This window comes from Bubalus bubalis, chromosome 3 (genome assembly GCF_019923935.1).
Source record: "Bubalus bubalis isolate 160015118507 breed Murrah chromosome 3, NDDB_SH_1, whole genome shotgun sequence".
NCBI lineage: Eukaryota > Metazoa > Chordata > Mammalia > Artiodactyla > Bovidae > Bubalus > Bubalus bubalis.
Genome location: NC_059159.1, coordinates 132,046,589 through 132,069,520, shown reverse-complemented (window position 1 = coordinate 132,069,520; position 22,932 = coordinate 132,046,589). Strand labels below are relative to the sequence as shown.

The 22,932-nt window shown below is 53.0% G+C and overlaps 2 protein-coding genes across 4 annotated transcripts in view; one reads left to right on the top strand and one right to left on the bottom strand.

Annotated features, from left to right (window-relative positions):
- The window catches only part of LOXL2 (lysyl oxidase like 2), a 112,430-nt gene extending 102,484 nt beyond the window's left edge, over positions 1 to 9,946 (top strand). Inside the window, exons 11-14 of the mRNA XM_006069549.4 lie at positions 1,476 to 1,591; positions 2,730 to 2,866; positions 8,086 to 8,197; positions 8,972 to 9,946. Of these exons, the coding sequence (XP_006069611.2) occupies positions 1,476 to 1,591; positions 2,730 to 2,866; positions 8,086 to 8,197; positions 8,972 to 9,051 (445 nt within the window). The 3' untranslated portion in view covers positions 9,052 to 9,946. The remainder of the gene's footprint in view (positions 1 to 1,475; positions 1,592 to 2,729; positions 2,867 to 8,085; positions 8,198 to 8,971) is intronic.
- A 1,198-nt stretch (positions 9,947 to 11,144) lies between these two features.
- R3HCC1 (R3H domain and coiled-coil containing 1) lies at positions 11,145 to 19,313 on the bottom strand. Of its 3 annotated transcripts, XM_045165100.1 has the most exons (8): positions 19,176 to 19,313; positions 18,710 to 18,837; positions 18,156 to 18,293; positions 16,058 to 16,664; positions 15,044 to 15,216; positions 13,874 to 13,944; positions 12,430 to 12,525; positions 11,145 to 11,458 (listed from the first exon to the last, which is right to left on the bottom strand). In XM_045165100.1, the coding sequence occupies exons 1-8, from the start codon at positions 19,296 to 19,298 to the stop codon at positions 11,322 to 11,324; spliced, it is 1,473 nt and encodes a 490-aa protein (XP_045021035.1). In that variant the 5' UTR covers positions 19,299 to 19,313; the 3' UTR covers positions 11,145 to 11,321. The 3 variants fall into 3 exon arrangements, with proteins under 3 accessions (XP_045021035.1, XP_045021034.1, XP_045021036.1); XM_045165099.1 differs by lacking the exon at positions 13,874 to 13,944; XM_045165101.1 differs by lacking the exons at positions 11,145 to 11,458; positions 12,430 to 12,525 and adding an exon at positions 12,549 to 13,384.
- Positions 19,314 to 22,932: the final 3,619 nt, after the last annotated feature.

Genomic DNA, 22,932 nt, shown 5'->3' with positions numbered 1-22,932 from the left:
CATGTTTCCCATGTTACTCTGCACCAAACACAGGCCTTTCTAAGAACCTATTCTCAATTCTTCCCGAGGGATGAGATGGGACCCTGTTAGGTAAATGTTCATCCGGGGCAAGAGCCACGGGCGTGCACAATCTCTCTTCCTTCTATGCTCCCTTCTAGAGGATGTGCCGGTCACCCTCTCCCTCCCACGGGGTCTCAAAGCCCCTTTTTCCCCCTCTTTTTAAAAAAAATTTTCTTGATGCCAGGAGCACAAGTTTCTGCCTCCATCACCTAGTTTGGGACACATGTGTGCCCTGCTCATCAGCGCCTGCTCTTCCCACCCCTTCTTCCCCTCTTCATTCTGTCTCCCTCCCATCCATACTCCCACTTTAAACGTTTTCTAAAGAAACAGTGGAAACAGTGTCAGACTTTATTTTTTGGGGCTCCAAAATCACTGCAGATGGTGATTGCAGCCACGAAATTAAAAGACGCTTACTCCTTGGAAGAAAAGTTATAATCAACCTAGATAGCATATTCAAAAGCAGAGACATTACTTTGCCAACAAAGGTTCGTCTAGTCAAGGCTATGGTTTTTCCAGTGGTCATGTATGGATGTGAGAGTTGGACTGTGAAGAAAGCTGAGTGCTGAAGAATTGATGCTTTTGAACTGTGGTGTTGGAGAAGACTCCCGAGAGTCCCTTGGGCTGCAAGGAGATCCAACCAGTCCATTCTAAAGGAGATCAGCCCAGGGTGTTCTTTGGAAGGAATGATGCTAAAGCTGAAACTCCAGTACTTTGGCCACCTCATGTGTAGAGTTGACTCATTGGGAAAGACTCTGATGCTGGGAGGGATTGGGGGCAGGAGGAGAAGGGGATGACAGAGGATGAGATGGCTGGATGGCATCACCGACTTGATGGACGTGAGTCTGAGTGAACTCCGGGAGTTGGTGATGGACAGGGAGGCCTGGCGTGCTGCGATTCATGGGGTCGCAAAGAGTTGGACACGACTGAGCGACTGAACTGAACTGAACTGAAAGATATCGAAGAGTGACTTGCATTCATCTGCAGAAAGTGCCCAAGTATGAATGAGCTGTGACAGCCACTTTAGGTCTCTGGAGGGTGCTACATCCTTTTACTAAATATATCCTAATTTATTGGGCTTATTGATGCTGAGCCCCCTGTTCATCAATTTATCTGATTAATTCCCATTGCACCCCATCCATTGCATGATTATTCCCATTTAGCAGATGAAAAAACTGAGGCTCGGGAAGGTAGTGGGTTGTCCCCCTCCGGAGCCCATGGAAGCACCACGATTCCACTTCTGTCCCATCCCCCATCTCATAATGCCCTGTCCACTGCACACTTTTCTCCCTCCACCACCACTTTGGACCACACTGCTCTGCTCAAGATGTCCCCGGAGGGGAATGGCCAGCTAGGCCATCGCTTGCAGGTGGCAATCCTTCCAGAAACTGACATCCAGACCTCCCTCTCGCCCCCAGGCACTACCACAGCATGGAGGTGTTCACCCACTATGACCTGCTGAACCTCAATGGCACCAAGGTGGCAGAGGGCCACAAAGCTAGCTTCTGCTTGGAGGACACAGAATGTGAAGGAGGTATTCGGGGGACAGGGCAGGCTGGGGAGATTTTGAGGGACTCAGATGCTCCCGCCTGTGCTCATTTGGCCAGGATCCCAGGCCTGGCTAAGGACTCTGTGTCACCCTGGCCCCTGCTGACTCCCCACAGGGGGGACCTCATGACTACCATCTGGGGCTGGAGGGATGGGGTGGGCAAAGCCTGGCTATAAAGGCACCTGGGTCCCCAGAGTCATGCTGACTGGCACTGGTGGATCCAGTGGGTCCACTGGTGGGTCTCCCCTGTAAGGTTCAAACCCTTGAACCTGACACGCAGTCCCCTCCTGCTCTGGCTGCCACAGTTTCTCTCTGTGTCCAACACAGATACACAAGCCCCACAGGTTCTTACCTTTCAGTTCAAGCTCAAAGCCCCACTTTGAGGTTCCCAGACTCTCTTGACTGCCCCAGGCAGAGGCAGCACCCCACCCACACCCCCAGTCACTTCCATACCTGCACGGTGACCACTGTGGGCGCCCCTGCCATCCTGGCCTGACCGAGCTCTCTCAAGAGGAGACACGTGACTCTTCTCAGGGCAGCTGGGGCTTAGAGTAGCGCCCAGACTTGGCAGGCTCTCAGTAAATCGGTGCTAAATGTCAGTGGTTGATGTGGCCCCTGGCATGTCATGAAATCACCCAGCAGATGGGTTTTGGGCACATACTATGTGCCACACAAGGGGCTGATCCAGGATGGGTCAGAGAGATGGGTCAGACTGAGACCACATCCAAGAGCGGATGCCCTCGGGGAGACCAGACGACCCCACCTCAGGCTCAACAGTAAACACCATAACTTACCCAGAATAGCACACGCTTCATTCCCAGGCTGATATTCCTCAGAACGGCCAGGGTGGGCCACAGTGGCCCAGGAGGGCTTCATGGAGGAGGATGCAGTGGGATGTGGATAGGGAATTGAGGGAGGATTCTACCAAAAGCAGAGCAGAGCGGGGATGGGCTGCTGAGCCCAGAGGCAGCCAAGGCTGTGGGCCTGAAGAAGGGAGAGATGCTGAAGGTGGAGTCTGGGGATGCCCCCCCACTTAGCAGGCTGCTCGGGGGCCTTCGTGGGGAGCACGGTGGGGGGACCTTGGGTGCCTGGTGACTGGGCTTCCCTCTGTCTCCACATGCAGACATCCAGAAGAGTTACGAGTGTGCCAACTTTGGTGAGCAGGGCATCACCATGGGCTGCTGGGACATGTACCGTCATGACATCGACTGCCAGTGGGTCGACATCACCGACGTGCCTCCTGGAGACTACCTGTTCCAGGTGAGGCGCCTAAGGGGCTCCAGGCCCCCCGCTGATGGGAGGAGGGGTCTCTGCCTGAGCAAATGGGTAGGCAGCATCCTGCTGATCGTGCCCAGGCATGGAGGCCGGGCTGTCTAAAGGGCACAGAGTCCTGCACCTGGTACTTGCAAATCAAAGGGCATCTGCAGGCCAGATTTGGCCCTCAGGCTAGGAATCTGTGCAGACTCTGAGGCAGCCTACACTTCTTGTGTCTCTGGAGCTGTACTTGCACCTCCACCCTGGCTTCTCCCAGTGCCCTCCCTCAGGCTGTCTTGGCCTGTGCTGTCAGGGCTAAAAGCAATCACACAAAGAGTCATTCACTCACAAATGTCTGTGACTTGCCTCTCCCAGAAATGTTTGCCTCATAGAAGAGGATCTGCAGAGGGGGCAATGTTCAATGCAAAGAAATAAACCTATAATGGTAGATTGTTAGGTACTAGAGACAGCCTGTCCAGTGACTATTTGTGCAGTGACTTCCCAGGGCTTCTGCGTACTCTGTCCAGGGGAAGGGCCACCCTGAGACAGGAACTAAGACGCATTGGCCTCCCACCTTCCTGCAAATAGCTGCAGGCCCCAGCCAGGGCCCAGACTGGTGGGGGAACCCAGGGTCACCGTATCCCCAGCGTCTTCCCTTCAGGCACACAGGCGCACTCCTGCCTGCGGAGACGTCACCTTATTTTTCCCACATCCCCACCCATCTTGCTTTCAAGCTAGATCCTTGGGTGACCAGAAATGTGTCATTTTGTCTTGAAAGCTTTCCTAGGAGGGCATTCAGCCAGCTCAGGGCCTGGCCACGGTCCCCACCTTATAGACAATCCTGGGAGGAACCAACACCTGCAGGGAAGTGACCACAGAGGGTCTCTGAAGGTTTCCCTGGTCAGTTTCAGAGACTGGTAATCAGACAGCCAAGCACTTTTCCACCCACAAGCCCAGAACCGCAGACTTGGAGAGGCCCAAGCAAAGAGCAGAGTGCTCTTTATTTAAAGAATCGGATATCCCTGTCTCTGTACACGTACTTCAGTTTATGTTTGAGGTCTGCTATCCCTTTGCAAGGGGAATGTGTAGCGTCATGTATTTTGATAATGTCTGTTTAATAACTGTGACTCATTAAAGCCTTCCCAGATGGCTCAGTGGTAAAGAATCTGCCTGCCAATGCAAGAGATGTGGGTTCAATCCCTGGGTTGGGAAGATCCCCTGGAGTAGGAAATGGCAACCTACTCCAGTATTCTTGCCTGGAGAATCCCATGGATAGGGAAGCCTGGAGGGGTACAGTCCAGGAGGTCACAAAGAGACGGATATGACTGAGCATGCACGTACTTGTACACTGAAGATCAGTGGTAGGCCAGACCCTGGCCATACCCTGTGGACCCATGGTCTCATGTAATCCCCCAGGGATGGGCATTATCATTGCCCAAATTTCATAGCCAGCAAGGCCAGGTCATCTTCCCTTGGGCTGGACATGGAGCGTTAGACTTGCGCGAGTCCTGGCCTGGGAGTCCTGGCCTCTCCATTCCCATGTGGCCCAGGTGCAGGCCCCAGCAATGCTGCGGGAACAGGAGAAGGCTGGGTTGCGGAGGGGGTGGTATTCCAGCCCGAGAGGCCAGTGCACAGAGGCTCAGAGGCAGGCTTCCCAGGGTTATTAGATCCCTAATTCCCACCATTGCCTGGAGCCACAGCAGATCTTTTTTTTTTTTTTCAACACAAAGATGCCACTGTCACCTTATTTATTTTGTTTGTGTGTTTTTTTTAAGTTTTTAAAAATTGAGGTATAATTGATTTACGGTATTAGTTTCAGGTGTCCAACATAGCCATTCAAAAGTTTTCTAGATTATACCCCATTTATAGTTATCAGAAAACATTGGCTTAATTCTCTGTGCTTGCAGTAGTATATCCTCACAGTTTATTTCATACACAGTAGTTGTACCCCTATCTTGCCTCTCCCCGTTTCCCTCTCCCCACTGGTGACCACTAGCTTACTCTCTATATCTGTGAGTCTGCTTCTTTTTTGTTCAGTTCAGTTCAGTCGCTCAGTCGTGTCCGACTCTTTGCGACCCTATGAATCACAGCACGCCAGGCCTCCCTGTTCATCACCATCTCCCGGAATTCACTCAAACTCACGTTTTTTTGTTACATTGACTAGTTTGTTGTGTTTTTTAGATTGCATATATACATGATAATATGCAGTATTTTTATTTCTCTGACTTATTCCACTAAGCATAATACCCTCAAGTCCATCCATGTTATTGCAAATGGCAAAATCTCATTTTTTTTTTTTTCTGGCTGAGCATTCCATTGTGTGTATACATACATACACATCATATCTTTACCCCTTCATCTGTTGATGGACTCTTAGGTTGCTTCCACATGTTGGCTGTTGTAAACCACAGAAGGTCTCCTGTCTAAGGAACTAAAGCCACTGCCCACAGATCCCCAAGAGACTGAGGACCCAACATATGAGTCTGATGGGATTGTGGAGATCGTTCATTTCAGCTCTCACCCTTGCACCCGAGTGGGTCAAATGGGCCCTAATAGTCGCCATTGCCCTCATGGTCACCCTGCAGGGACCCATGCTGGGCATGACTATCTGTGAGCGAAGGCTGCCTGGGTCCTGGTGCAGGGGGTTTGACTGTCCTGGGCTATGAACCACGCATGGGCTGCTACATGGCACAACTAAGGTTGTCAGGCAGAAAACAGATCAAAGTAAGGCCACCCCAGAGCAGGACATTTTCCAGCCTTACCTAGAGAGACAGAGTCACCATGGGGCATAACCTAGAGCCCCCAGAATGGTCTGCATGGGCTAGGCCTCAGGGCTGGAGCACCCCACTGACCTGTTTCCCATAGCAGCTCTGGCAGGCCCAGCCAGCTTGCTAAAGGGTCACTGTTGTTACTGTTTAGTCACTAAGTCCTGTCCGACTCTTTGACCCCATGGACTGCAGCACACCAGGCTTCCCTGTCCTTCACTATCTCCCAGAGTTTGCTCAAACTCATGTCCATTGAGTTGGTGATGCCATCCAACCATCTCATCCTCTGTCATCCCTTTCTCCTACCCTCAATCTTTCCCAGCATCAGGGGCTTTTCCAATGAGTTGATTCTTTGCATCTGGTGGCCAAGGTATTAGAGCTTCAGGTTCAGCATCAGTCCTTCGAATGAATATTCAGGGTTGATTTCCTTTGGGACTGACTGGTTTTATCCCCTTGCTGTCCAAGGGACTCTCAAGAGTCTTCTCCAGTACCACAGTTCAAAAGCATCAATTCTCAGCCCTCAACCTTCTTTATGGTCTGACTCTCAGTCAGTCCTGGTCAGTCCTGGAGGGAGAGGTCCTGAGGGCCCCAAGCCTATAGAATGCACCTTAACGAGCAGGCTGTCCCTCCCCCATCATACTGACCATGGGTGGCCCTGTCCCCCTTGCCTCCTTGGGGTCTCAGCCCTTCCAGATGTGGCAGGACCCTCGGGGAAAGCCTCATCTGTGTCCTCTGCACTTTCGCCCACAGCCCGAGGCCCAGCTTCTGTCTCCTCACTTTCCCATTCCTTCAGTTCCTCCTCTGGGCTCCTCGCCACTAAATATCCCTTTTCTGTCTGCTCCCAGGTATTTTTGTTGTTCAATTGCCTGCTCCCAGGTATTTTTGTTGTTCAGTTGCCAAGTCGTGTCCAACTCTTTGTGACTCAATGAACTGTAGCTTGCCAGGCCTCCCAGTCCCTCACTATCTCCTGGAGCTTGCCCAAGTTCATGTCCATTGATTCGGTGATGCCATCCAACCATCTCATCCTCTGTCATCCCCTTCTCCTCCCGCCTTCAGGGTCTTTTCTAATGAGTCAGCCCTTTGAGTCAGGTGGCCAAAGTATTGGAGCTTCAGCTTCAGCATCAGTCCTTCCAGTGAATATTCAGGATTGATCTCCTTTAGGACTGACTGGTTTGATCTACTTTTGGACTGACTGACTCATCTCCTTTAGAACTGACTGGTTGATCTCCTTTAAGACTGACCAATCCCAGAAGCCCCCTCAAAAGAATGGTCCCTCTTGCTCCTCTGGGTGCCACCCTCTTACCTGGGATGATGCAGAGGAAGGGGGTACAAGGGGGAAACCTGCCCTGGTGAGTAGAAAGGGCCTGGGGACCCCCTAGAGCAAACCCGGACCCAGAGAACAGAAGGGCTGTGTCTAATGCCGCGCTGCCAGGAGCAGTGTCATCTGCAGCACCCAGGGCAGCCCCCCTCCGACTCCCCACAGCGTCCAGTCCTGGTCCCCATGCCCTCCCAGCAAGTCCCACTCCCTGGCTCCCTTCTGGCTCTTTTAGCAGCTGTTTCATGGCCTCCCCAGGCCTCAGCTCCTGCTTCTCTACTAACCTCAAACCTCTCTGGCACCCAGGAGAGGGTAACTCCTTTTTGAAGGCATGCCTGGGTTGGGAAAATCCCCTGGAAAAGGAAATGGCTCCCTACTCCAGTATTTTTGCTCGGAGAATCCTATGGACAGAGGAACCTGGTGGGTTTCAATCCATGGGGTCACAAAGAGTCAGACATGACTGAGTGATTAACAATCTTTTTTAAAAAAAAAAAAAAACACCTCTTTATTCTGTATTGGGGTATGTGCTGTGCTGTGGTTAGTTGCTCAGTTGTGTCTGCCTCTTTGCGACCCCATGGACTGTAGCCTGCTAGGCTCCTGTGACCACGGGGATTCCCCAGGCAAGAATACTAGAGTGGGTTGTCGTGCCCTCCTTGTACTGGAGTATAGCCAATTAGCAAACAGTGTTGTGATAGTTTCAGCTGAACAGCGAAGGGACGCAACCAAACATACATGTATCCATTCACCCACAAACTGCCATCCCAGCCAGGCTGCCACATACCATTGAGCAGAGTTCTCTGTGCTGTACAGTAGGTCCTTGTTGGTTATCCATGTATATACATGTCCATCCCAAACTCGGTAACTATCCCTTGCCCACGTCTGAAGGCTTACTCTTGGTAGGAGTGTGTGGGTGTGTGTGTGAGGTGCATGGAGGTCTCCTCCAGGTCTCCCCTCTGCCTCCCTGGCCTCGCCTCTGGCCAGTCCTGCACCCTCCCCTCTGCTCTGAGAACACAACACCGGCCATGCTTTGCTCTGTCTCATGAGCTCAGCCCGGCTCTGGAGGCAGGCCTGGTCTCGGCATCGCAGCCGGGCCTACGATGAAGGGTGGCCGAGGCAGGATCCCCTCTGACCTGACTCTCCCCCAGGTTGTCATCAATCCCAACTACGAGGTGGCGGAGTCTGACTACACCAACAACATCATGAAGTGCAGGACCCGGTATGACGGCCACCGCATCTGGATGTACAACTGTCACATAGGTGAGGCCCCGGGGCCCTGCTGGGGAGCACTGCGCCCCCAGGGCTGCCCCTCCTCAGGCCAGCTAGGTCCTCCCACTCCTCAACCCACCTCCAGGAGACAGGCGGGAGCTGCCCCACTTTCTCCAGGAAACAGAGCGCCTTCCTAAGCTGGGTAAAGACCTTGGGGAGGGGGGCCAGTCTCATGTTTCCATACACGGGAAGGATATGGTGAACACACAGGCCTGGATGAAGATAGAGTTTTCACGGCCAGCTTTGGCTGAGGCAAGAGAATGGGACAGAAATGGGCCGGCCCAGCACAGACCCCAAAGCTATTTAAGGGCTGTTGAAGCTGAGGCCACCACCTCATTATGCGTGAGACCGCAAAAATGTGGGCGTTGGCAATTTGTGGGCTCTGTGTGTCGTTTTCCTGTCGAGCTCTAGCCACCCCCATGGCTTCTGGCCACCAATGAAGAAGCTTTTCCTTGCATTATACAACCTGGGTTCCAAAAGGGGAGGCTGGGCTTTCTCCTCCACTGGCAAGGTGATGGCCTCACTCTCGGAGGAGGCGAAGACTAACAGCATTAGATTAAGTCACTCCTTCAGCCGACTCTGCCAGGGCAGCTGACATGAGCCTGGCCCTACAGATGGCCAGCACCTGTCACTACCCTGCTGGCATCACATGCAGGTGGCCCTGCAGGCCGCCTGGGGAGGGTGGGGTGGCTCCAGCTCTGGGGGTTGGGGAGACCTGTGCATCTGGTTTGCCCAACACTATCTCTCTGATGCCCATTTCCCCAGGTGGTTCCTTCAGTGAAGAGACAGAAAAAAAGTTTGAGCACTTCAGTGGACTCATAAATAACCAGGTCTCCAAGCGGTAAAGTGGCAACATGGTCATCTCCTGCCTTCGGGCCACGGGCATCTCCCCCAACAACTGCAGTCTGACCGGATATCGCCCTGCTCCCCCTCATCCAGCCCGGCCCTGCCCATCTCAACCCCCTGCAGCCCTCGGCCAAGCTCAGGAGGAAGGCGAGGAAGGCGTGTTCCTGACACCCGCAGCCTGGGACAGCCTCCGGGGCTGGGACTCGTCCACGGGGCGGTGGGGAGCAGCACCAACCAAGAGCCATCCTGGCTGGGACCACGGGCACACAGGTGGTCAGCTGCTTGTCCCATCCAAGGCGTGGTCCACTCCAAGCCTCATCGCCTGCCCGGCTCACCACAGATAACATGGGGCCATTTTCTTCTCAAGTTACATGTTGGCAACGTGGGTTAGCAACCCAAGGAGGTCAGGCTGGATCCCACTTCTCCTCCTCTTAGGTTGTTTCCATCCAACTTGAATATCTAGACTTCTCTTCCAATTAAATGACTTGCCTCTACTCTGTTTATTCTATTCACACGTATAAGTAATGCTGCCACCTGTCTTCTGATCCAGTGAGCTCAGAGATGGTGCTTCTCTTGCCCCCAGACACCTACACCCCTGTGTCCTCCTATTTTTCAAGATACTATAATTATATTCTATTTTCACAGACTTTGAAACACAAAGTAATTTAGTGGCATTTCACATCGGGCATCTGGGCCTTTGAACGTAGAGCTCAAAAGAAAAAACAGCCCACCTGTGTAAGTGACTCCTCTGTCTGTCCTTCTAATTCTGTGGGTAATTGATTCAACGGTGCTAGAACCAGGGTTCTGGGTGAGGAGGACGCTCACCGATTGCCATGTGTCATCACGGACACTTACACATACTTGAAACTCCGAATAAAAGATTTATGACCTGCAGGTGTGTTTCATTTGGGCCTCTGTGTGCAGCCCCTAAGCCACAGGGCTCCTTTCCCCAGTCGCAGCCAGGGAGCTGCACACCCTTACAGGTTTCTCTCTTGTAGGGACGTGGGTTCCAGACACCTCCCGTCCGGCATTGGCTACAGGTTGGTGTTTAGTCGCTAAATTGTGTCTGACTCTTTCGTGACCCCATGGACTGTAGCCCACCAGGCTCCTCTGTCCATGGGATTTCCCAGGCAAGAATACTGGAGTGGGTTGCCATTTCCTCTTCCAAGAGATCTTCCTGACCCTGACCCAGGGATCAAACCTGCGTCTCCTGCACTGCAGGCAAGTTCTTTACCACTGAACCATCACAGGGGCCTCCTTCAGTTCACACCACAGAGGAGGAGCAGCTGCTGGCAAGAGCAGCACTCTGAGATCAGGAGAATCCACAGAAACACGGGCCTCAGCCTTTCTTCGGCTCTTGTCTTTTAGGGAAATGTGTTAGGGGTACCATGGTTGCGTAAGGATCAGATGGGACATCCAGCCTTCAGCCTCAGGAAATTTCCCCAAAGGGCAGCGCCTGGGTTGGTCTCTGGGGGAGGGACGATGAAGCAGATCAGGGCCCCACGCTCTTCCCCGAGGTGCAGTGAGGGTGGACCCCGAGTCCCCGGGGCACAGTGAGAATGAACCCCAATCCAGCCAGGCCCGGTGCTCCCTCTGCGTCACAGTGGGCTGTGGCCCAGCAATCCGAGGGGTCCATGATGACCTCAGAGGGCCAGGATCATCACCAGCCCCACTCACACCAGAAAGACCAGTGTACTGGGACCCTGTCCCCACAAAGCTGCCCTCGCACCCATTCCTGGGAAGGGAGGGAACTCAGAGGGCATTTAAGATTTCATCTCCAGGCGAGTTCATGTTTATTTCTGCAGGGACCCCTGTGTAACCCGTGGTAACACTAGGGCCAGTACACGGCAGAGGCAGGGGGTGTCTCAGCATGGCCAATAGCCCAGAGTTGCTCTGGGGGAGACTGGGCATATGTCACACAACAGGTGCACAAACTGAGCAGGCTCTGCTCAAAAATGCCTTGGAGGCCCAGCTGGTTTGAGGTCAGTCACCTAAAGCAACCAGCTTCTTCAGCAGCCCTAGGTCTCCAATGGGAGGCAAACAGCGCCCCCTAGTGTTCCACTGCGGACCATTACATTTTGAAGCAATCATGTTACAATTCTTCAATTTTTATTTTTTACTCAGCTTCAGAAACTGGACCAAACTAAAGCCCACCACGCCTCATAGCGATGCTCCAAGGATGGCTCAGGGGTGCTCTGGTGTGTGTAAAGGCTTGTGGTGTTGGGGCCCGAGCTGGGTTGAGGAGCTTGATCCAGGCGGGCTGGGCCTCTCAGGGCCTCAGAACGGCAGGAGGCTCCACTGTAGGACGCTCCTTCTTTCTGTGTTGGAGCCCCAGGGCCCGGGCCACCAGCCTCCGGGCCACGGCTGTATTTGTCTGTGGTCTCTCCCTCGCCAGATGCAGGAGCTCTGAAAGGAAAGCCCCATGGGGTGGGGACTTTAATTCAAGGCTGTGGCCTCTCCTTGGGCGACACAGCAGCGTCGGAAGCACTTAGAGCCCACCCCTGAGGCCCAGCTGCACCCCCTGTGGCCTGATGCTGGTGAGAGGGGCCACCGAGGGCTCCTGGCCCCACGTGGGGTCCTGACTTACCCTGCCATCTCTCCCCGCCCTTCCTGTTTCTCCTTCTGTCGGGGGCAGGGGTGGCGTTAATCCTGTCCACCTCCCTGCCTTGCAGGGGCCTTTTGAGAGGGCAAGCAGACCAGGAAAGGACACCTGGAGCTCTTGGATCAACAGACAGGATGTTTATCGTCCCTAAGAAGTCTGGGACAAAGACCATGTAATCCACAAGAATGTGGATGGCCTCAGCAGGCTTCTCTAGGCCAGTTCTGCCAGCCAGCCACTGCTCTGCGGCCATGGGAAACTGGCCCCTAAAAGCCCCCTCGTGCTCCCTGGAAGGAGGACAGTAAAGGGGAGGAGCCATCATTTACGTGGCACCTTCTGTGTGCCTCTCACCACTGCGGGGGCACGTCCGCCAGGCTCTCTCATTCACTCCAACGCTTATCTCACAGAGAAAGGGACCGACTCACATACATCCAGTGACCTGCTCAAGGCCGATTTAAGGGAGTGCCAGTGCCAGGGTCACACCCAAGCCCAAGCTCTGTATACCTTACAGCAAAGCATGGCTTCCCCGGCTGGACACAAAGACCAAGCTTTCCCTCTGCACCCCAAACCAGACTCCCAAGAGGTGTGAATGGAGGGCAAGCCTGGGACAGGGCAGCTGACAGACAGCTCTCCTGATGGACCCCCTGGGGTGGGCAAGGACCACCCCATGGGTCACTGCAGCCAAGGGGCCAGAAAGCAAAGAACTTTAGAGGGAAGTGAATCAGAGGGTGGATCCACACTCGAGCCGCCCTCCCACCCAGACCACCGCCTCCCTTACTTGGCTTCTGCAGGGCCTTCAGCTTGGACTGCCTGGCTCCCTGCGTCAGGGGCCGAATCTTCAGTGTGGAGAAATCCCTGGTCAGGGCCTCGGCAGCTAAGGAAAGAAAGCAGGTCTGGAGCCATCCGCGTTTCCTGCTGAGGCCTCCTCAGGACCCAGGAACACACATGTCACCCCAAAGCCCAGGCAGCCGCTTCTGACACCCATCCAAACCACCCATCCAAACCTCAGGGACAGGACTGCCCCATCAGCTCGCCCTCCCCTGGAGCTCGCAGGCCTGCACAGGGCTGCCATGCTCTCAGATGGAGGGCCCACGCCCCAGCTTCTACCCTCCTGCCCTGGGGGACGGGGCGGGGGGCGGGAGCCACATGGTGAGCCTGTGGTTCTGACATCAGGAGAGGCAGGCCCCGGCCTTCCAAAGCCTGAGGCCTGCCCCTGGCTCTTGGCCAGCTTGGCAGAGCCCAGAAGGCAGCCGTGGCCATGCCAAGCCCAATGCTAATCCCTTCAATGGACCAGGAGGGCCTCCCCCAGCCCCCACCTTTCAGTGGCTCCCTCTCTGGGGCTGAAGCCCCCACCTAGCCCCAGGCCTCTTGCTGCCCAGACACTGCCCCCCGTCCCTAAAAGCTCAGGCTATCCTGAAGACTGGGCCCACACCAGCCATGGTCACTCCCTACTCTGTGTTCAGAGCCTGTGGCTGTGCGAAGCCCAGTCAAGGGGGGCCGAGGACTGACTCTTTATAAATGTACACCAACTGTGCAGCGGTGTGTCAGGGGCAGTGCAGGAAAATGCTGAGAGGGAGGAGCAGCACCGAAATGACAGCCAGGAGACTAGCTGGCCTCCCCGGCCTTGACGACTGACGAGAGGCTTCATAACCTTGATCGGACACTGACACCGGGGAACTCAGTCTCCCCATCTGTAAAATGGAGTCATCTCACCCATCTCCTGAGGCTCTAATCTAAACGGAATGAGAACACATCTGCTCAAACCATAAGAACCTGCTAGTACTTGAATGCTTTTTTTTTTTTTCTGGCCATGCCGCATGGCATGTGGGATCTTAGTTCTCTGACCAGGGATTGAACCCATGCCCTGTGCATTAAAGCCTGGAGTCTTAACCATGAGACTACCAGGAAAGTCCCACCAGTATTTGGATGTTTTTGGTCTGTAAAAATGGCACCTTCACATGCTTTCATTTAGGATGTGGAGGCCACCCGAATCTGAAACCTCTGACCTCAAGACGCAAGGATGAAGAGGTGTGAGCTTCCTGGCCCAGTGCCCACTCCGCCCCCTTGGACTTTCCGATTAGGTGGCTGGGAACTTCCCTGCCAGTCCATCAGCTTAAGGCAGCCTGCACCCTGATCTGGGGGATCCTCACCCCAGGAAACGAGGCTCCCTCCCTTCCCAACAGCAGTTAGAGGAGGAGCCAGGCCACCGCTCACTGCCTTACCTGAAGCTGGGCAGGGGAAGACGCCGAGTGCATGCGTGTCGTCCACCCACTGGATCTTGAACCCCTTCTCTCTGTGCCGGGGACGAGACAGAGTGACGAGGAGAGTGAATGCGGAAAACCCCTCCTGCTGCAGGAAGACCCTCCCTTCCCCAGTCCTCAAATACACCAAGCCCAAGACAAGTTCATCTCCTTTAGGAAGGAGATGACCATCGGGGGCAAACTTGCCCTGAAGACCATACGACAACTTCAGAACGACATGCCCCACCTCTGAGATCTGGTGGGCCCCTGACTCCTAGAACTGAGGAAGTCAGGACTCCAAGCTTGTAGAGCACAAGGCCAAGGGTGAAGAGGGCCCCTCACAGACGTGGTCCCCCCAGGCCAAGGGCGTAGGGTTTGAGGCTGGAGACAACGGGCTTCATGGTGAGGACAGGACTTGATACCACAAGCATGTCAACGAAACTGCCCTGACTTTCTTCCTGCCACTTGGGAAAGCACTCCTGAGTCTGGGGCCTGTGGGAGACCAAAGCAGTCTTGGGGCCTGGGGCTCCTCTGTGGATGAGGAAGCCTCCAATGGCCCCAGTCTGGCCCAGCCCTAGAAAGTGGTCCGGAGCAAAGAAAACAAGCATGGAGAAAAAAAAAGAAAGGAGAAAAGACTGGATTTGGATCAAAGGAATCTGGGGAGACGGGAGAAGTCTTTTTTTCACTTTTTCTCCCCTCTCCAGCAGACTCTGCCCCAGAGCTACTCAAGCCCCATTCATCCCGGAAAGAGCTCCTCTATGGAGGTGGCCCTCCATCTGTTGACTCTCCAACTGGGCGGCTGGCTGTGAAGCAGGGGGAGGCAGTGGGCCCACAGGGTCATGGCTGGCATGTGGGCGTGATGGGGGCCAGGCTGGAGGTTCACTGCCAGCAGGACCAGGTCTTGAGCCTCCAAAAGCTGTTCACAATCGAAAACTCAGCTGTTGTCCTCCTCCGCACAGTCACGGCCAGTAAGCTGAATTGCCCGGGAGCATGGCACCCAGAGCAACCACACCTACTTTCTGTCTTTCTTTCTAGGCACTGAAGGAGGGGCAGGCAAGCGTCCCCCACACAAAGCCCTGTCCTAGCTCCTCTCCAGAAAGAAAGCACTCTCCATACCCCCCATTCTCATCCCAAAGCCTCTCCAGCACTCACTGGAACTCAGAGAAGGTAGCCAGCAGGTCCTCAGTCTTGAGCACTGGCTCAAAGTCATAGATCTCCACCACGTGCGCAAAATCCTTCTCTCCAGGCAGCTCGTCTGCAAAGGATGATGTGTCCACATGGATCTTCTCTACCTGAATCTCCTTCTGGGTCAGGTTGTTCGTTATCTGGGAGAGATCAGACCCTTTAGTGAGGGGAGCTTGGATACACCGGACTTCGAGTGAGTGCTCTCAAAACCCCATACTGAGAGTCCCACAGGCTTCTGCATTGACATGGAGGTGAGCACCCCAGACAGGAGTCTGGGAAAGATAGCAGTATGGCAGACTGGGCCACGAGAAGGAGGAGCATGTTTTAGGGGAGTCCCTGCTGGGTGACTGACACTAACACACTTTGTGTTTCACAGAATCCCCAAAACTCTAGTCTGTAGGCCCACTTTACAGATGGGTAAACTAAGCCAAAGAATTAAGTAATTCTGCCCCAAGTTGCTGTCAATAAGAGGCGGAGCTAGGCAGGCCCAGGATCTTTCCTTTTCTCATTAAGGAAGTGATGATGAGCATGGTTTTCTGGTGTCCTTCATCTGTAAAATAGCAATACAGGCTGCCTGGCCTCCCAACTGACACCGCAGCCAGGCTCAGGGGCAGACACACGGTTCCAAGGACAAGAGATTTGTAAGACAAAGCTTCAGGCAGAAGAGTAATTTTCATGACCAGCGTCTGCAGTGCATTCTGAAGCACTGTGTTCCCTTGGGAAGTGTGTTATTAGCACCTGCTATTTTTTCACAGGAAGAAACTGAAACTTAGAAAAGCCAAATAACCTGGTTGAGGTGGGATCCAATCCACACCCCTGACCCCTGATCCTGAGCCTCCTCCCCTTGAGTATTGGTCTCCTAAGGGACCGCTATCACTCAACACCCGCACCCCCATACACCTTGACCCTCCGCCCCATCCACCCTCGCCTACACCCACCTCACTTCCACCCTCCCTTTTCCAGGCTTAAGAGCCTCATCACCTCCTGCAGCAATTCACTGAAATCGTCCTCGGGGCAGCTGCCTGGCCCCTCCTCTTCCACCTCTTCCTCTTCCACTTCCTCCTCTGCTGCCAGGCTCCTCTCCAGCTCAGTCCCATTTCCCTCCTCCAAGTCCAGCTGCAGCCCGGGCTCCGGCTGTGTGGCTGACTCCGACCTGTCTCCGGTCCCTGCGTGGCTCTCAGGCTCTGAGGGTTCAGCAGCCAAAGGGTCTGGCAGCGACTCTTTCTCACAGCCTTGACCAGGGCCTTTTTGGTCCTCTGTTGCCTGAGTCACCGACACGGGAAGTTCCTGATCGGCAATGGGGTTCCCAGCACCAGTATCTCCTGGTTCTTCTGAGAGCCCGCCAGCTGGAGCATCTCCCTGGAGTTCTGCAGGAGCGGGCAGCGCTCCTTCTTCCTGCCGGCGCAGCACCCGGGGCACATACAAGGCCTGGTCTGGCTTGCGTCCACGATGCCACCGGCCGGCCCTCACACCTCGGGGACCAGCAGCCGCTCCCTGGCTTGCGGTGGGCTTCCGAGGACCTCGGTACTTGCTAGGGTGGGAGGCAGGAGGGTGACAGGGGCCAGAGAATCCGTCTGAACTGGGTAACCTGGAGTAGGAGCAGGCGCTGATCAGAGGGGTGCTTGAGCCCCCAGGAGAATGGTTTATTGGAGTTATCTGCCTTTCAGGCCTGAGGCTCTTGAGTCAGTCTCAGGCAAAAACCAAAGCCACAGTGACCCTGGAAAACAACTTAATGAGCCATCAGAGGGGATGCCCTGAACAAGCACAAAGCGGTCAACTCTTCCTCTAGTGTTATAAACTGACTGTGAGACAGCTGAGTCCACTTGCTACAGGGTGCGGTGAGTAACTAGCATTCAGAAACTATGTTATTAGAAAAGTATGTAACTTTAAGTCTGTGAGTCTGTTTTGTAAGTTTATTTGTATCATTTCTTTTTAGATTCCACATATAAGGGATATCATATGATATTTCTCCTTCTCTGTCTGACTTACTTTTCACTCTGTAGGACAGTCTGTGTGTGTGTGTGTTAGTAGCTCAGCTGTGACTGACTCTTTGAGACCCCATGGACTGTGGCCCACCAGGCTCCTCTGTCCATGGGATTTTCCAGGCAAGAGTACTGGAGTGGGTTGCCATTTCCTGCTCCAGGGGATCCTCCCGACTCAAGGATCGAACCCAATTCTCCTGTATTGCAGACAGATCATGTCCCACTCTTTGCGACCCCATCCCATTATCAGCCATTCAAAACAATGAAATAATGCCATTTGCAGTAACATGGATGACAATCTCTAGGTCCATCTGTGTTGCTGCAAATGGCATTGTTTCATTCTTTTGAATGGCTGATAATCAGATGGGGTCACAAAGAGTCCGACATGACTGAAGGGACTTAGCACACACACACACACACACAGTGGGATGAGCGGAAGGGATAGTTAGGAAGCTTGGAATGGACATGTGCACACTGCTATATTTTAAATGGATAACCAACAAGGACCTACTGTATAGCATGCGGCACTCTGTTCAATGTTATGTGTTAGCCTAGATGGGAGGGGAGTTTAGGGGAGAATGGATACATGTATATGCGTGGTTGAGTCCCTTTGCTGTTCACCTGAAACTATCACAATATTGTTAATTGGCTGCACCCCAACACAAAATAAAAAGTTTAAAACAGATCAAAAAAAGAGAAAAGTATGTAACTTTGAAGGCTAGGATTATAGACATTATGATAAAATCCTTCAAGATGTACATGGAGACAGGTGAGCAAATTGCTAGATGAGCTCTCATGTTCCATGGCCTCTGCAGGGCCCAAGCTCCCTGAGAGCAATGCTGGGTGGACATCCCCACTGTTGAAACAGCCCTCTCTCTTTTGGCCCAACGTGCATAAGCTGAATTTGCTAAAGGAACTCCATCAACAATGCACCTCTACTCCCCTGCTGAGCAGAAGGCCGCACTGACTCGAAGCAACTGAGGCTGGGGAGAAAGGGGGTCACCCAGCCCTGATTCCCTCCCAGAGGCTGACCAGATCACCAGACCACCCCCGGGGGGAGAACCAACGAGGGGCCTCCCAGGCGGCAGGATAAATACCTGATGTCCAGGTGACAGATGACCGTCCTCCTCCTCCAGCCCTCTCCAACAGAGAAGCTGCTCAAAAGGTCAAAATTCTCTGCTGTCCTGTGTATCAGGTACCGGAGCCGACTGGAGAGTGGGGGAAAGAGGAGGACCCTGGGGAGGGATGGGAAGGAGAGCAGAGCAGGAGCTCCAGGAGCAGCCCCCAGGTCTGACCCCCACGGAGTCCACTCCTGGTTTAACGGTGGCTTGAACCTAGGCTAGCTCTGCCCCCTGGGGTCCCAGGCTGACTGCAATAGACCTGCCCATAGAGGGTATGACGGGGAACTACTTTGCCCCATCCTCCTTCCAGGGGTTGGCTCTTCCATCTCAGGCGATGCTTGGTGTTACCCAGGAAAGATGCAGCGGGGAGAGGCCTGACAGCAGATTATTAGACCTAAAGTCCAAGATCAGAGCCAGTTGCGAGCCCAGTTACTTTAGATGCACCATTGGACAAAAAGGGGCAAGGAGGCTAGGAGGCTAGGCTCGCTCTTCCCAGCGGCAGAGCGAGCGCCACCCTCACTCCGGCTTACTTTGACAGCTCCTTCTGCAGCAGGAAGCGGTCCAGTTCCTCCCGGATGCGCTGCACGAAGTCATTCTCGGCTGTGGAGAGGAAGACGCCGTCCAAGCAGAGAAGGGCCAGGGTGACAGGTGGGAGAGCCTGCGGGGCAACCGACACCGCCGCGATCAGAGCACAGAACCCGGGACCTTCCACGACCGAGGACACGGTCTCTCCTCCGATCAGAGACGGGCCGGGCTCCGAGGAGGGTAAGGGCCGTGCCCAGGGTCCCCGGCAGGGCCGTGGTGGGGCAGGGAGGGGTCACCCGGCCCCCGATGCGGTCGCTCTCGCCGTCCCCAGGTCTGCGCCCTGCTGCCTCGGGCCAGATCCGCGGGCGCGATCGATCCCTCCCGGCCCGCGAGCTGGAGGCCCGGGAGGAGCACGAGGCTGACCGTGAGCGATCGGAGCGACCTGCCCCGAGGTCCGCCCGCCGCACTCACCGCGGCCGGCCCGCGCGTCGCCGCCGCAGCTCTAGGGTCCCCAGAAGCCTGCGCGCCCCTGAGCCCCAGAACCACCCTGGCCTCGCGGTGCTGCAGCGCCACCGCGCGGCCCGGGGGAGGCATCACCCCAACGGCAGAGGCGTGTTCTTTATTGACTCATTTTGCCCCTGAGACCACAGGTCACCTGAGAAGGGATGTTCCCCACCCAGGGATCGAACCCGTGTGTTCTGAGTCTCCTGCATTGGCAGGCGGACTCTTTACCACTGAGTCACCTGGGAAACCCTACACTGTCTCCTAGGATCAATTAAATTCGGGAAATCGTTTGGAGTGGCTCCTACATGCTAGGTCATGGGGATACCAGGTTTTACAGTTCATTGATCCCCTCCCTAGGGACGTAAGAGAGGGATACATAGGAAGTTTCTGGACACCAAGAATTTCATCGCCCTTTGGCCCTTATTGATGGAAGCTGCAAAGAGGTCCAACTCACAGCACAGCATCACTGACAAGATGTACTAGCCTGTGGATAACAGGGCGAGGTAGCCACTAGAATGGTGATTTGCAGAACTTGCTACATCTAAAATAACTCCAGCACTCGCCTTAAATAGGGCTTGAAATGCTTGTCATCAGACAGCCATGAGATGGGCTTATTATAATCAAGGAGACCAGGGCTGAAATCCTCCTCTTCCCTGGGAGGTGCTGAAATGTAAGCCTTTGACCATCCTGAAACAAGCAGGGCCCTGAGTTATTAAAAACCCAGGTTTTAGTACAGGGGTGGGACAGTCTGAGTGGGCCCTGCAGTAGGATACAAGAAAGGTCACAAGGAGGCTGACCCTTAAAAGGCCGGCTGGGAGAAGTTGGGAACAGGACAATGAAGAAAAACAAAGACGCATTTTGCTCTCTTGCAGTTTTTCCCAGAGCATTTCTTTTAAAAGATGGTGGGATTATATCTTTTTATATATTACATTTACAAAAACTATTGGGATATTATTATATTTATAAAAACTATCTTTCCAGATAGTTTTTCAAGAATAAAAGGAATTGGGACTTCCCTGGTTGTCCAGTGGTTAAGAATTTGCCTGCCAATGCAGGGGATACAGTTTTGATCTCTGGTCCAGGAAGATTCACATGTCTTGGGGCAACTAAGCCAGTGGGCCACAACTCTCAAACCTGTGCCCTAGAACCTATGCTTGGCAGTAAGACAAGCTACTGCCCTCAGACTGCAACGAACAGTAGCCCCACTTGACACAACTAGAGAAAAACCTGTGCACAGCAATGAAGACCCAGTATAACGAAAAATAAATAAAAATTTTTTAAAAGAATAAAAAGGATATAAAATAAAGACAACCCAAAGTGCGAAGAGAACTCAAGGAGGTGAGTCATGAGTATCCTTTGGGGGCCTGGTTGTTAAGAGGAGATTCTGAAGGCCTGCCCCTGCCCCAGTCTCAGGCCTGGAGGGGCATCCACTCCCTGGGGGGTGGAGGGCAAAAATGCAGCAGGAAGAACAGGGACACCCATTTGGACTCTGACTCCACCAGCCCCACCCACACTCCACACTGGCTTAACTGAAGTGGAATCAGACCTGCCTGAGAGAACACTGAGGGGCCACACAACGGTCCCATTTATCCAACGAGGCTTCCGTGATGGGAAGTGTGAGGCTGGGAGGCACGCCCACTTTGCACACATGCTTGCTAACTTAGAAAGCAAAGGCTCAGTGTTTGCTGTTGGCTCAGTGGTAAAGAATCCACCTGCTAATGCCAGAGACATGGGTTCTATCCCTGACTCTGGAAGATCCCACATACCATGGAGCAACCATGCCCATGCACCACAGCTACTGAGCCTGTGCTCTAGAGCCCGTGTTCCTGAATGAGAAGCCCATGACTCACCTCCTTGAGTTCTCTTTGCACTTGCTTTTGTCTTGATGCTATAACTAGAGAGTAGCACCACTCTCCGCAACTAGAGAAAAACCCACGCAGCAACAAAAACCCAACACAGCCAAAAATAAAAAAAAAGAAAAAGAAAAGGACTAACCTTCTCAATAAAGTGGCCATCTCTCCCCCACAGCGAAGGAACCAACCAAAACCCCAAGATACAGGCTATACCCCTACCTCTTTAGAGCTGGTCCGTGACAGAGGATTTCAACACATTCAGAGAGACTCAAACAAGGCTCTCAGAGGAAGCTGCCCGTGAATGCAGTTTCCACTACACACTCTTCAGATAAGTTGGAAGCTGAAGAGAAAAAAAAAGAATTAGCACAAAGGCCTTCACTTGTGGGTGGAGGTTACCAAAAGATGCCAAGATAAATGGGGAAGGGAATCAAAGTGCATCTACCTACAGGACTGGGGGACAAATACCAGATGAGCACTGAATGGTCCCCAGTCAGAGACAAACAGAACAAAAAGCAGCAGGGTATGCAAATTTTCTACAGCAAAAATAAAAAGTTAAAAAAGCATCATCGAAAAAAGAGGATAACGGTATATGGAAAGTTCTCTTGGAAAAAAAAGAGAAGACATTTCAGTTAGTAACTACTACACGTTCTCAAGGAAATCAAAGAAAGTCTGATTTTCATGTCATGATGGAAAAACCAACAGAATGTCAGGAGTGTGAACTGTCAGAGGCATAGAAAGATATAAAAGAGGCAATCATGTTCATCACAGAGGAAACAAAAAATGGAGTCAACAAAGCTGAAAATGAATCTGTGACACAAAGGCTTGTGAAAAAGAAGATAACTACTATTTACACAAAGTTTGCCATTAAAATGGCATAAACTGAATCTTGACAGTGGCCCATTCAGTTGGAGATTGTTCAGAGGAATAACCTGGTGGCTCAGATGGTAAAGAATCCACCAGCAATGCAGGAGACCTGGGTTCGATCCCTGGGTCAGGAAGATACCCTGGAGAAGGGAATGGCAACTCACTCCAGTATTCTTGCCTGGAAAATTCCATGGAGAGAGGACCTTGGTGGGCTACGGTACATGGAGTCACAGAGTCAGACATGACTGAGCAACTAACATTTTCACTTTCAACCTGAGGTTTAGCCAAGGAACCAGCTACCACAGGCAGAGTTGGAACTTGCTCTAATCCAGATCTAGCCTGTCACATCCATGTTGCAGAACATCACCTGGTTAAGATTTTCCATCTTTAGAATGTACCGGGGTCCAGCCCCGGTTGGATCCAGGGATTCCCTCAAGAGAACATCGTCGGCGATTAGGGATAGATAAAAGGGAAGAGAAAGAGGCTTGATCTTCCTTGGTTTACACAGAAAGCCAATAAAGCCCCTGTGCTTCAAGTAGTCATCCTGAAAGAAGAACAGAGAGAGAAAAGGAGAGAAAAGGAAAAAAAGAATGACACGGGGAGACCAAGCTCTGATGCAGCTGGGTCTGTCACTTTATTTGCAAAAGGAGCTTTTATACCCTAAGTTACACATTTCCAGAGGTGAAAGATACAGAGTTACACAGAGTCAGCTCAGCATTACATCAGTTTCACCTTTATCAAAACCAGGACATGTTCTGCATAGCTTTTCATAAACAAGGGTCTTATGTTGTGCACATCATCTTCTGGCCCTGTGGCCTGCTAACATTTTGCAACTCTTTCTTGATAAAGGTTGGTCACCCAGAAAACCTGCTTTCCCTCTATCTTTCCAGTCTGCAGTCCCCCTCAGGAAACAGAGGGACATTCTTAGGGAGCAAAGGCGAAGTGGGTTACAATAAAGAAAGAACTTACTAACTCAAGGGTTTTATGTTGCTAATGCCAAGGCTATT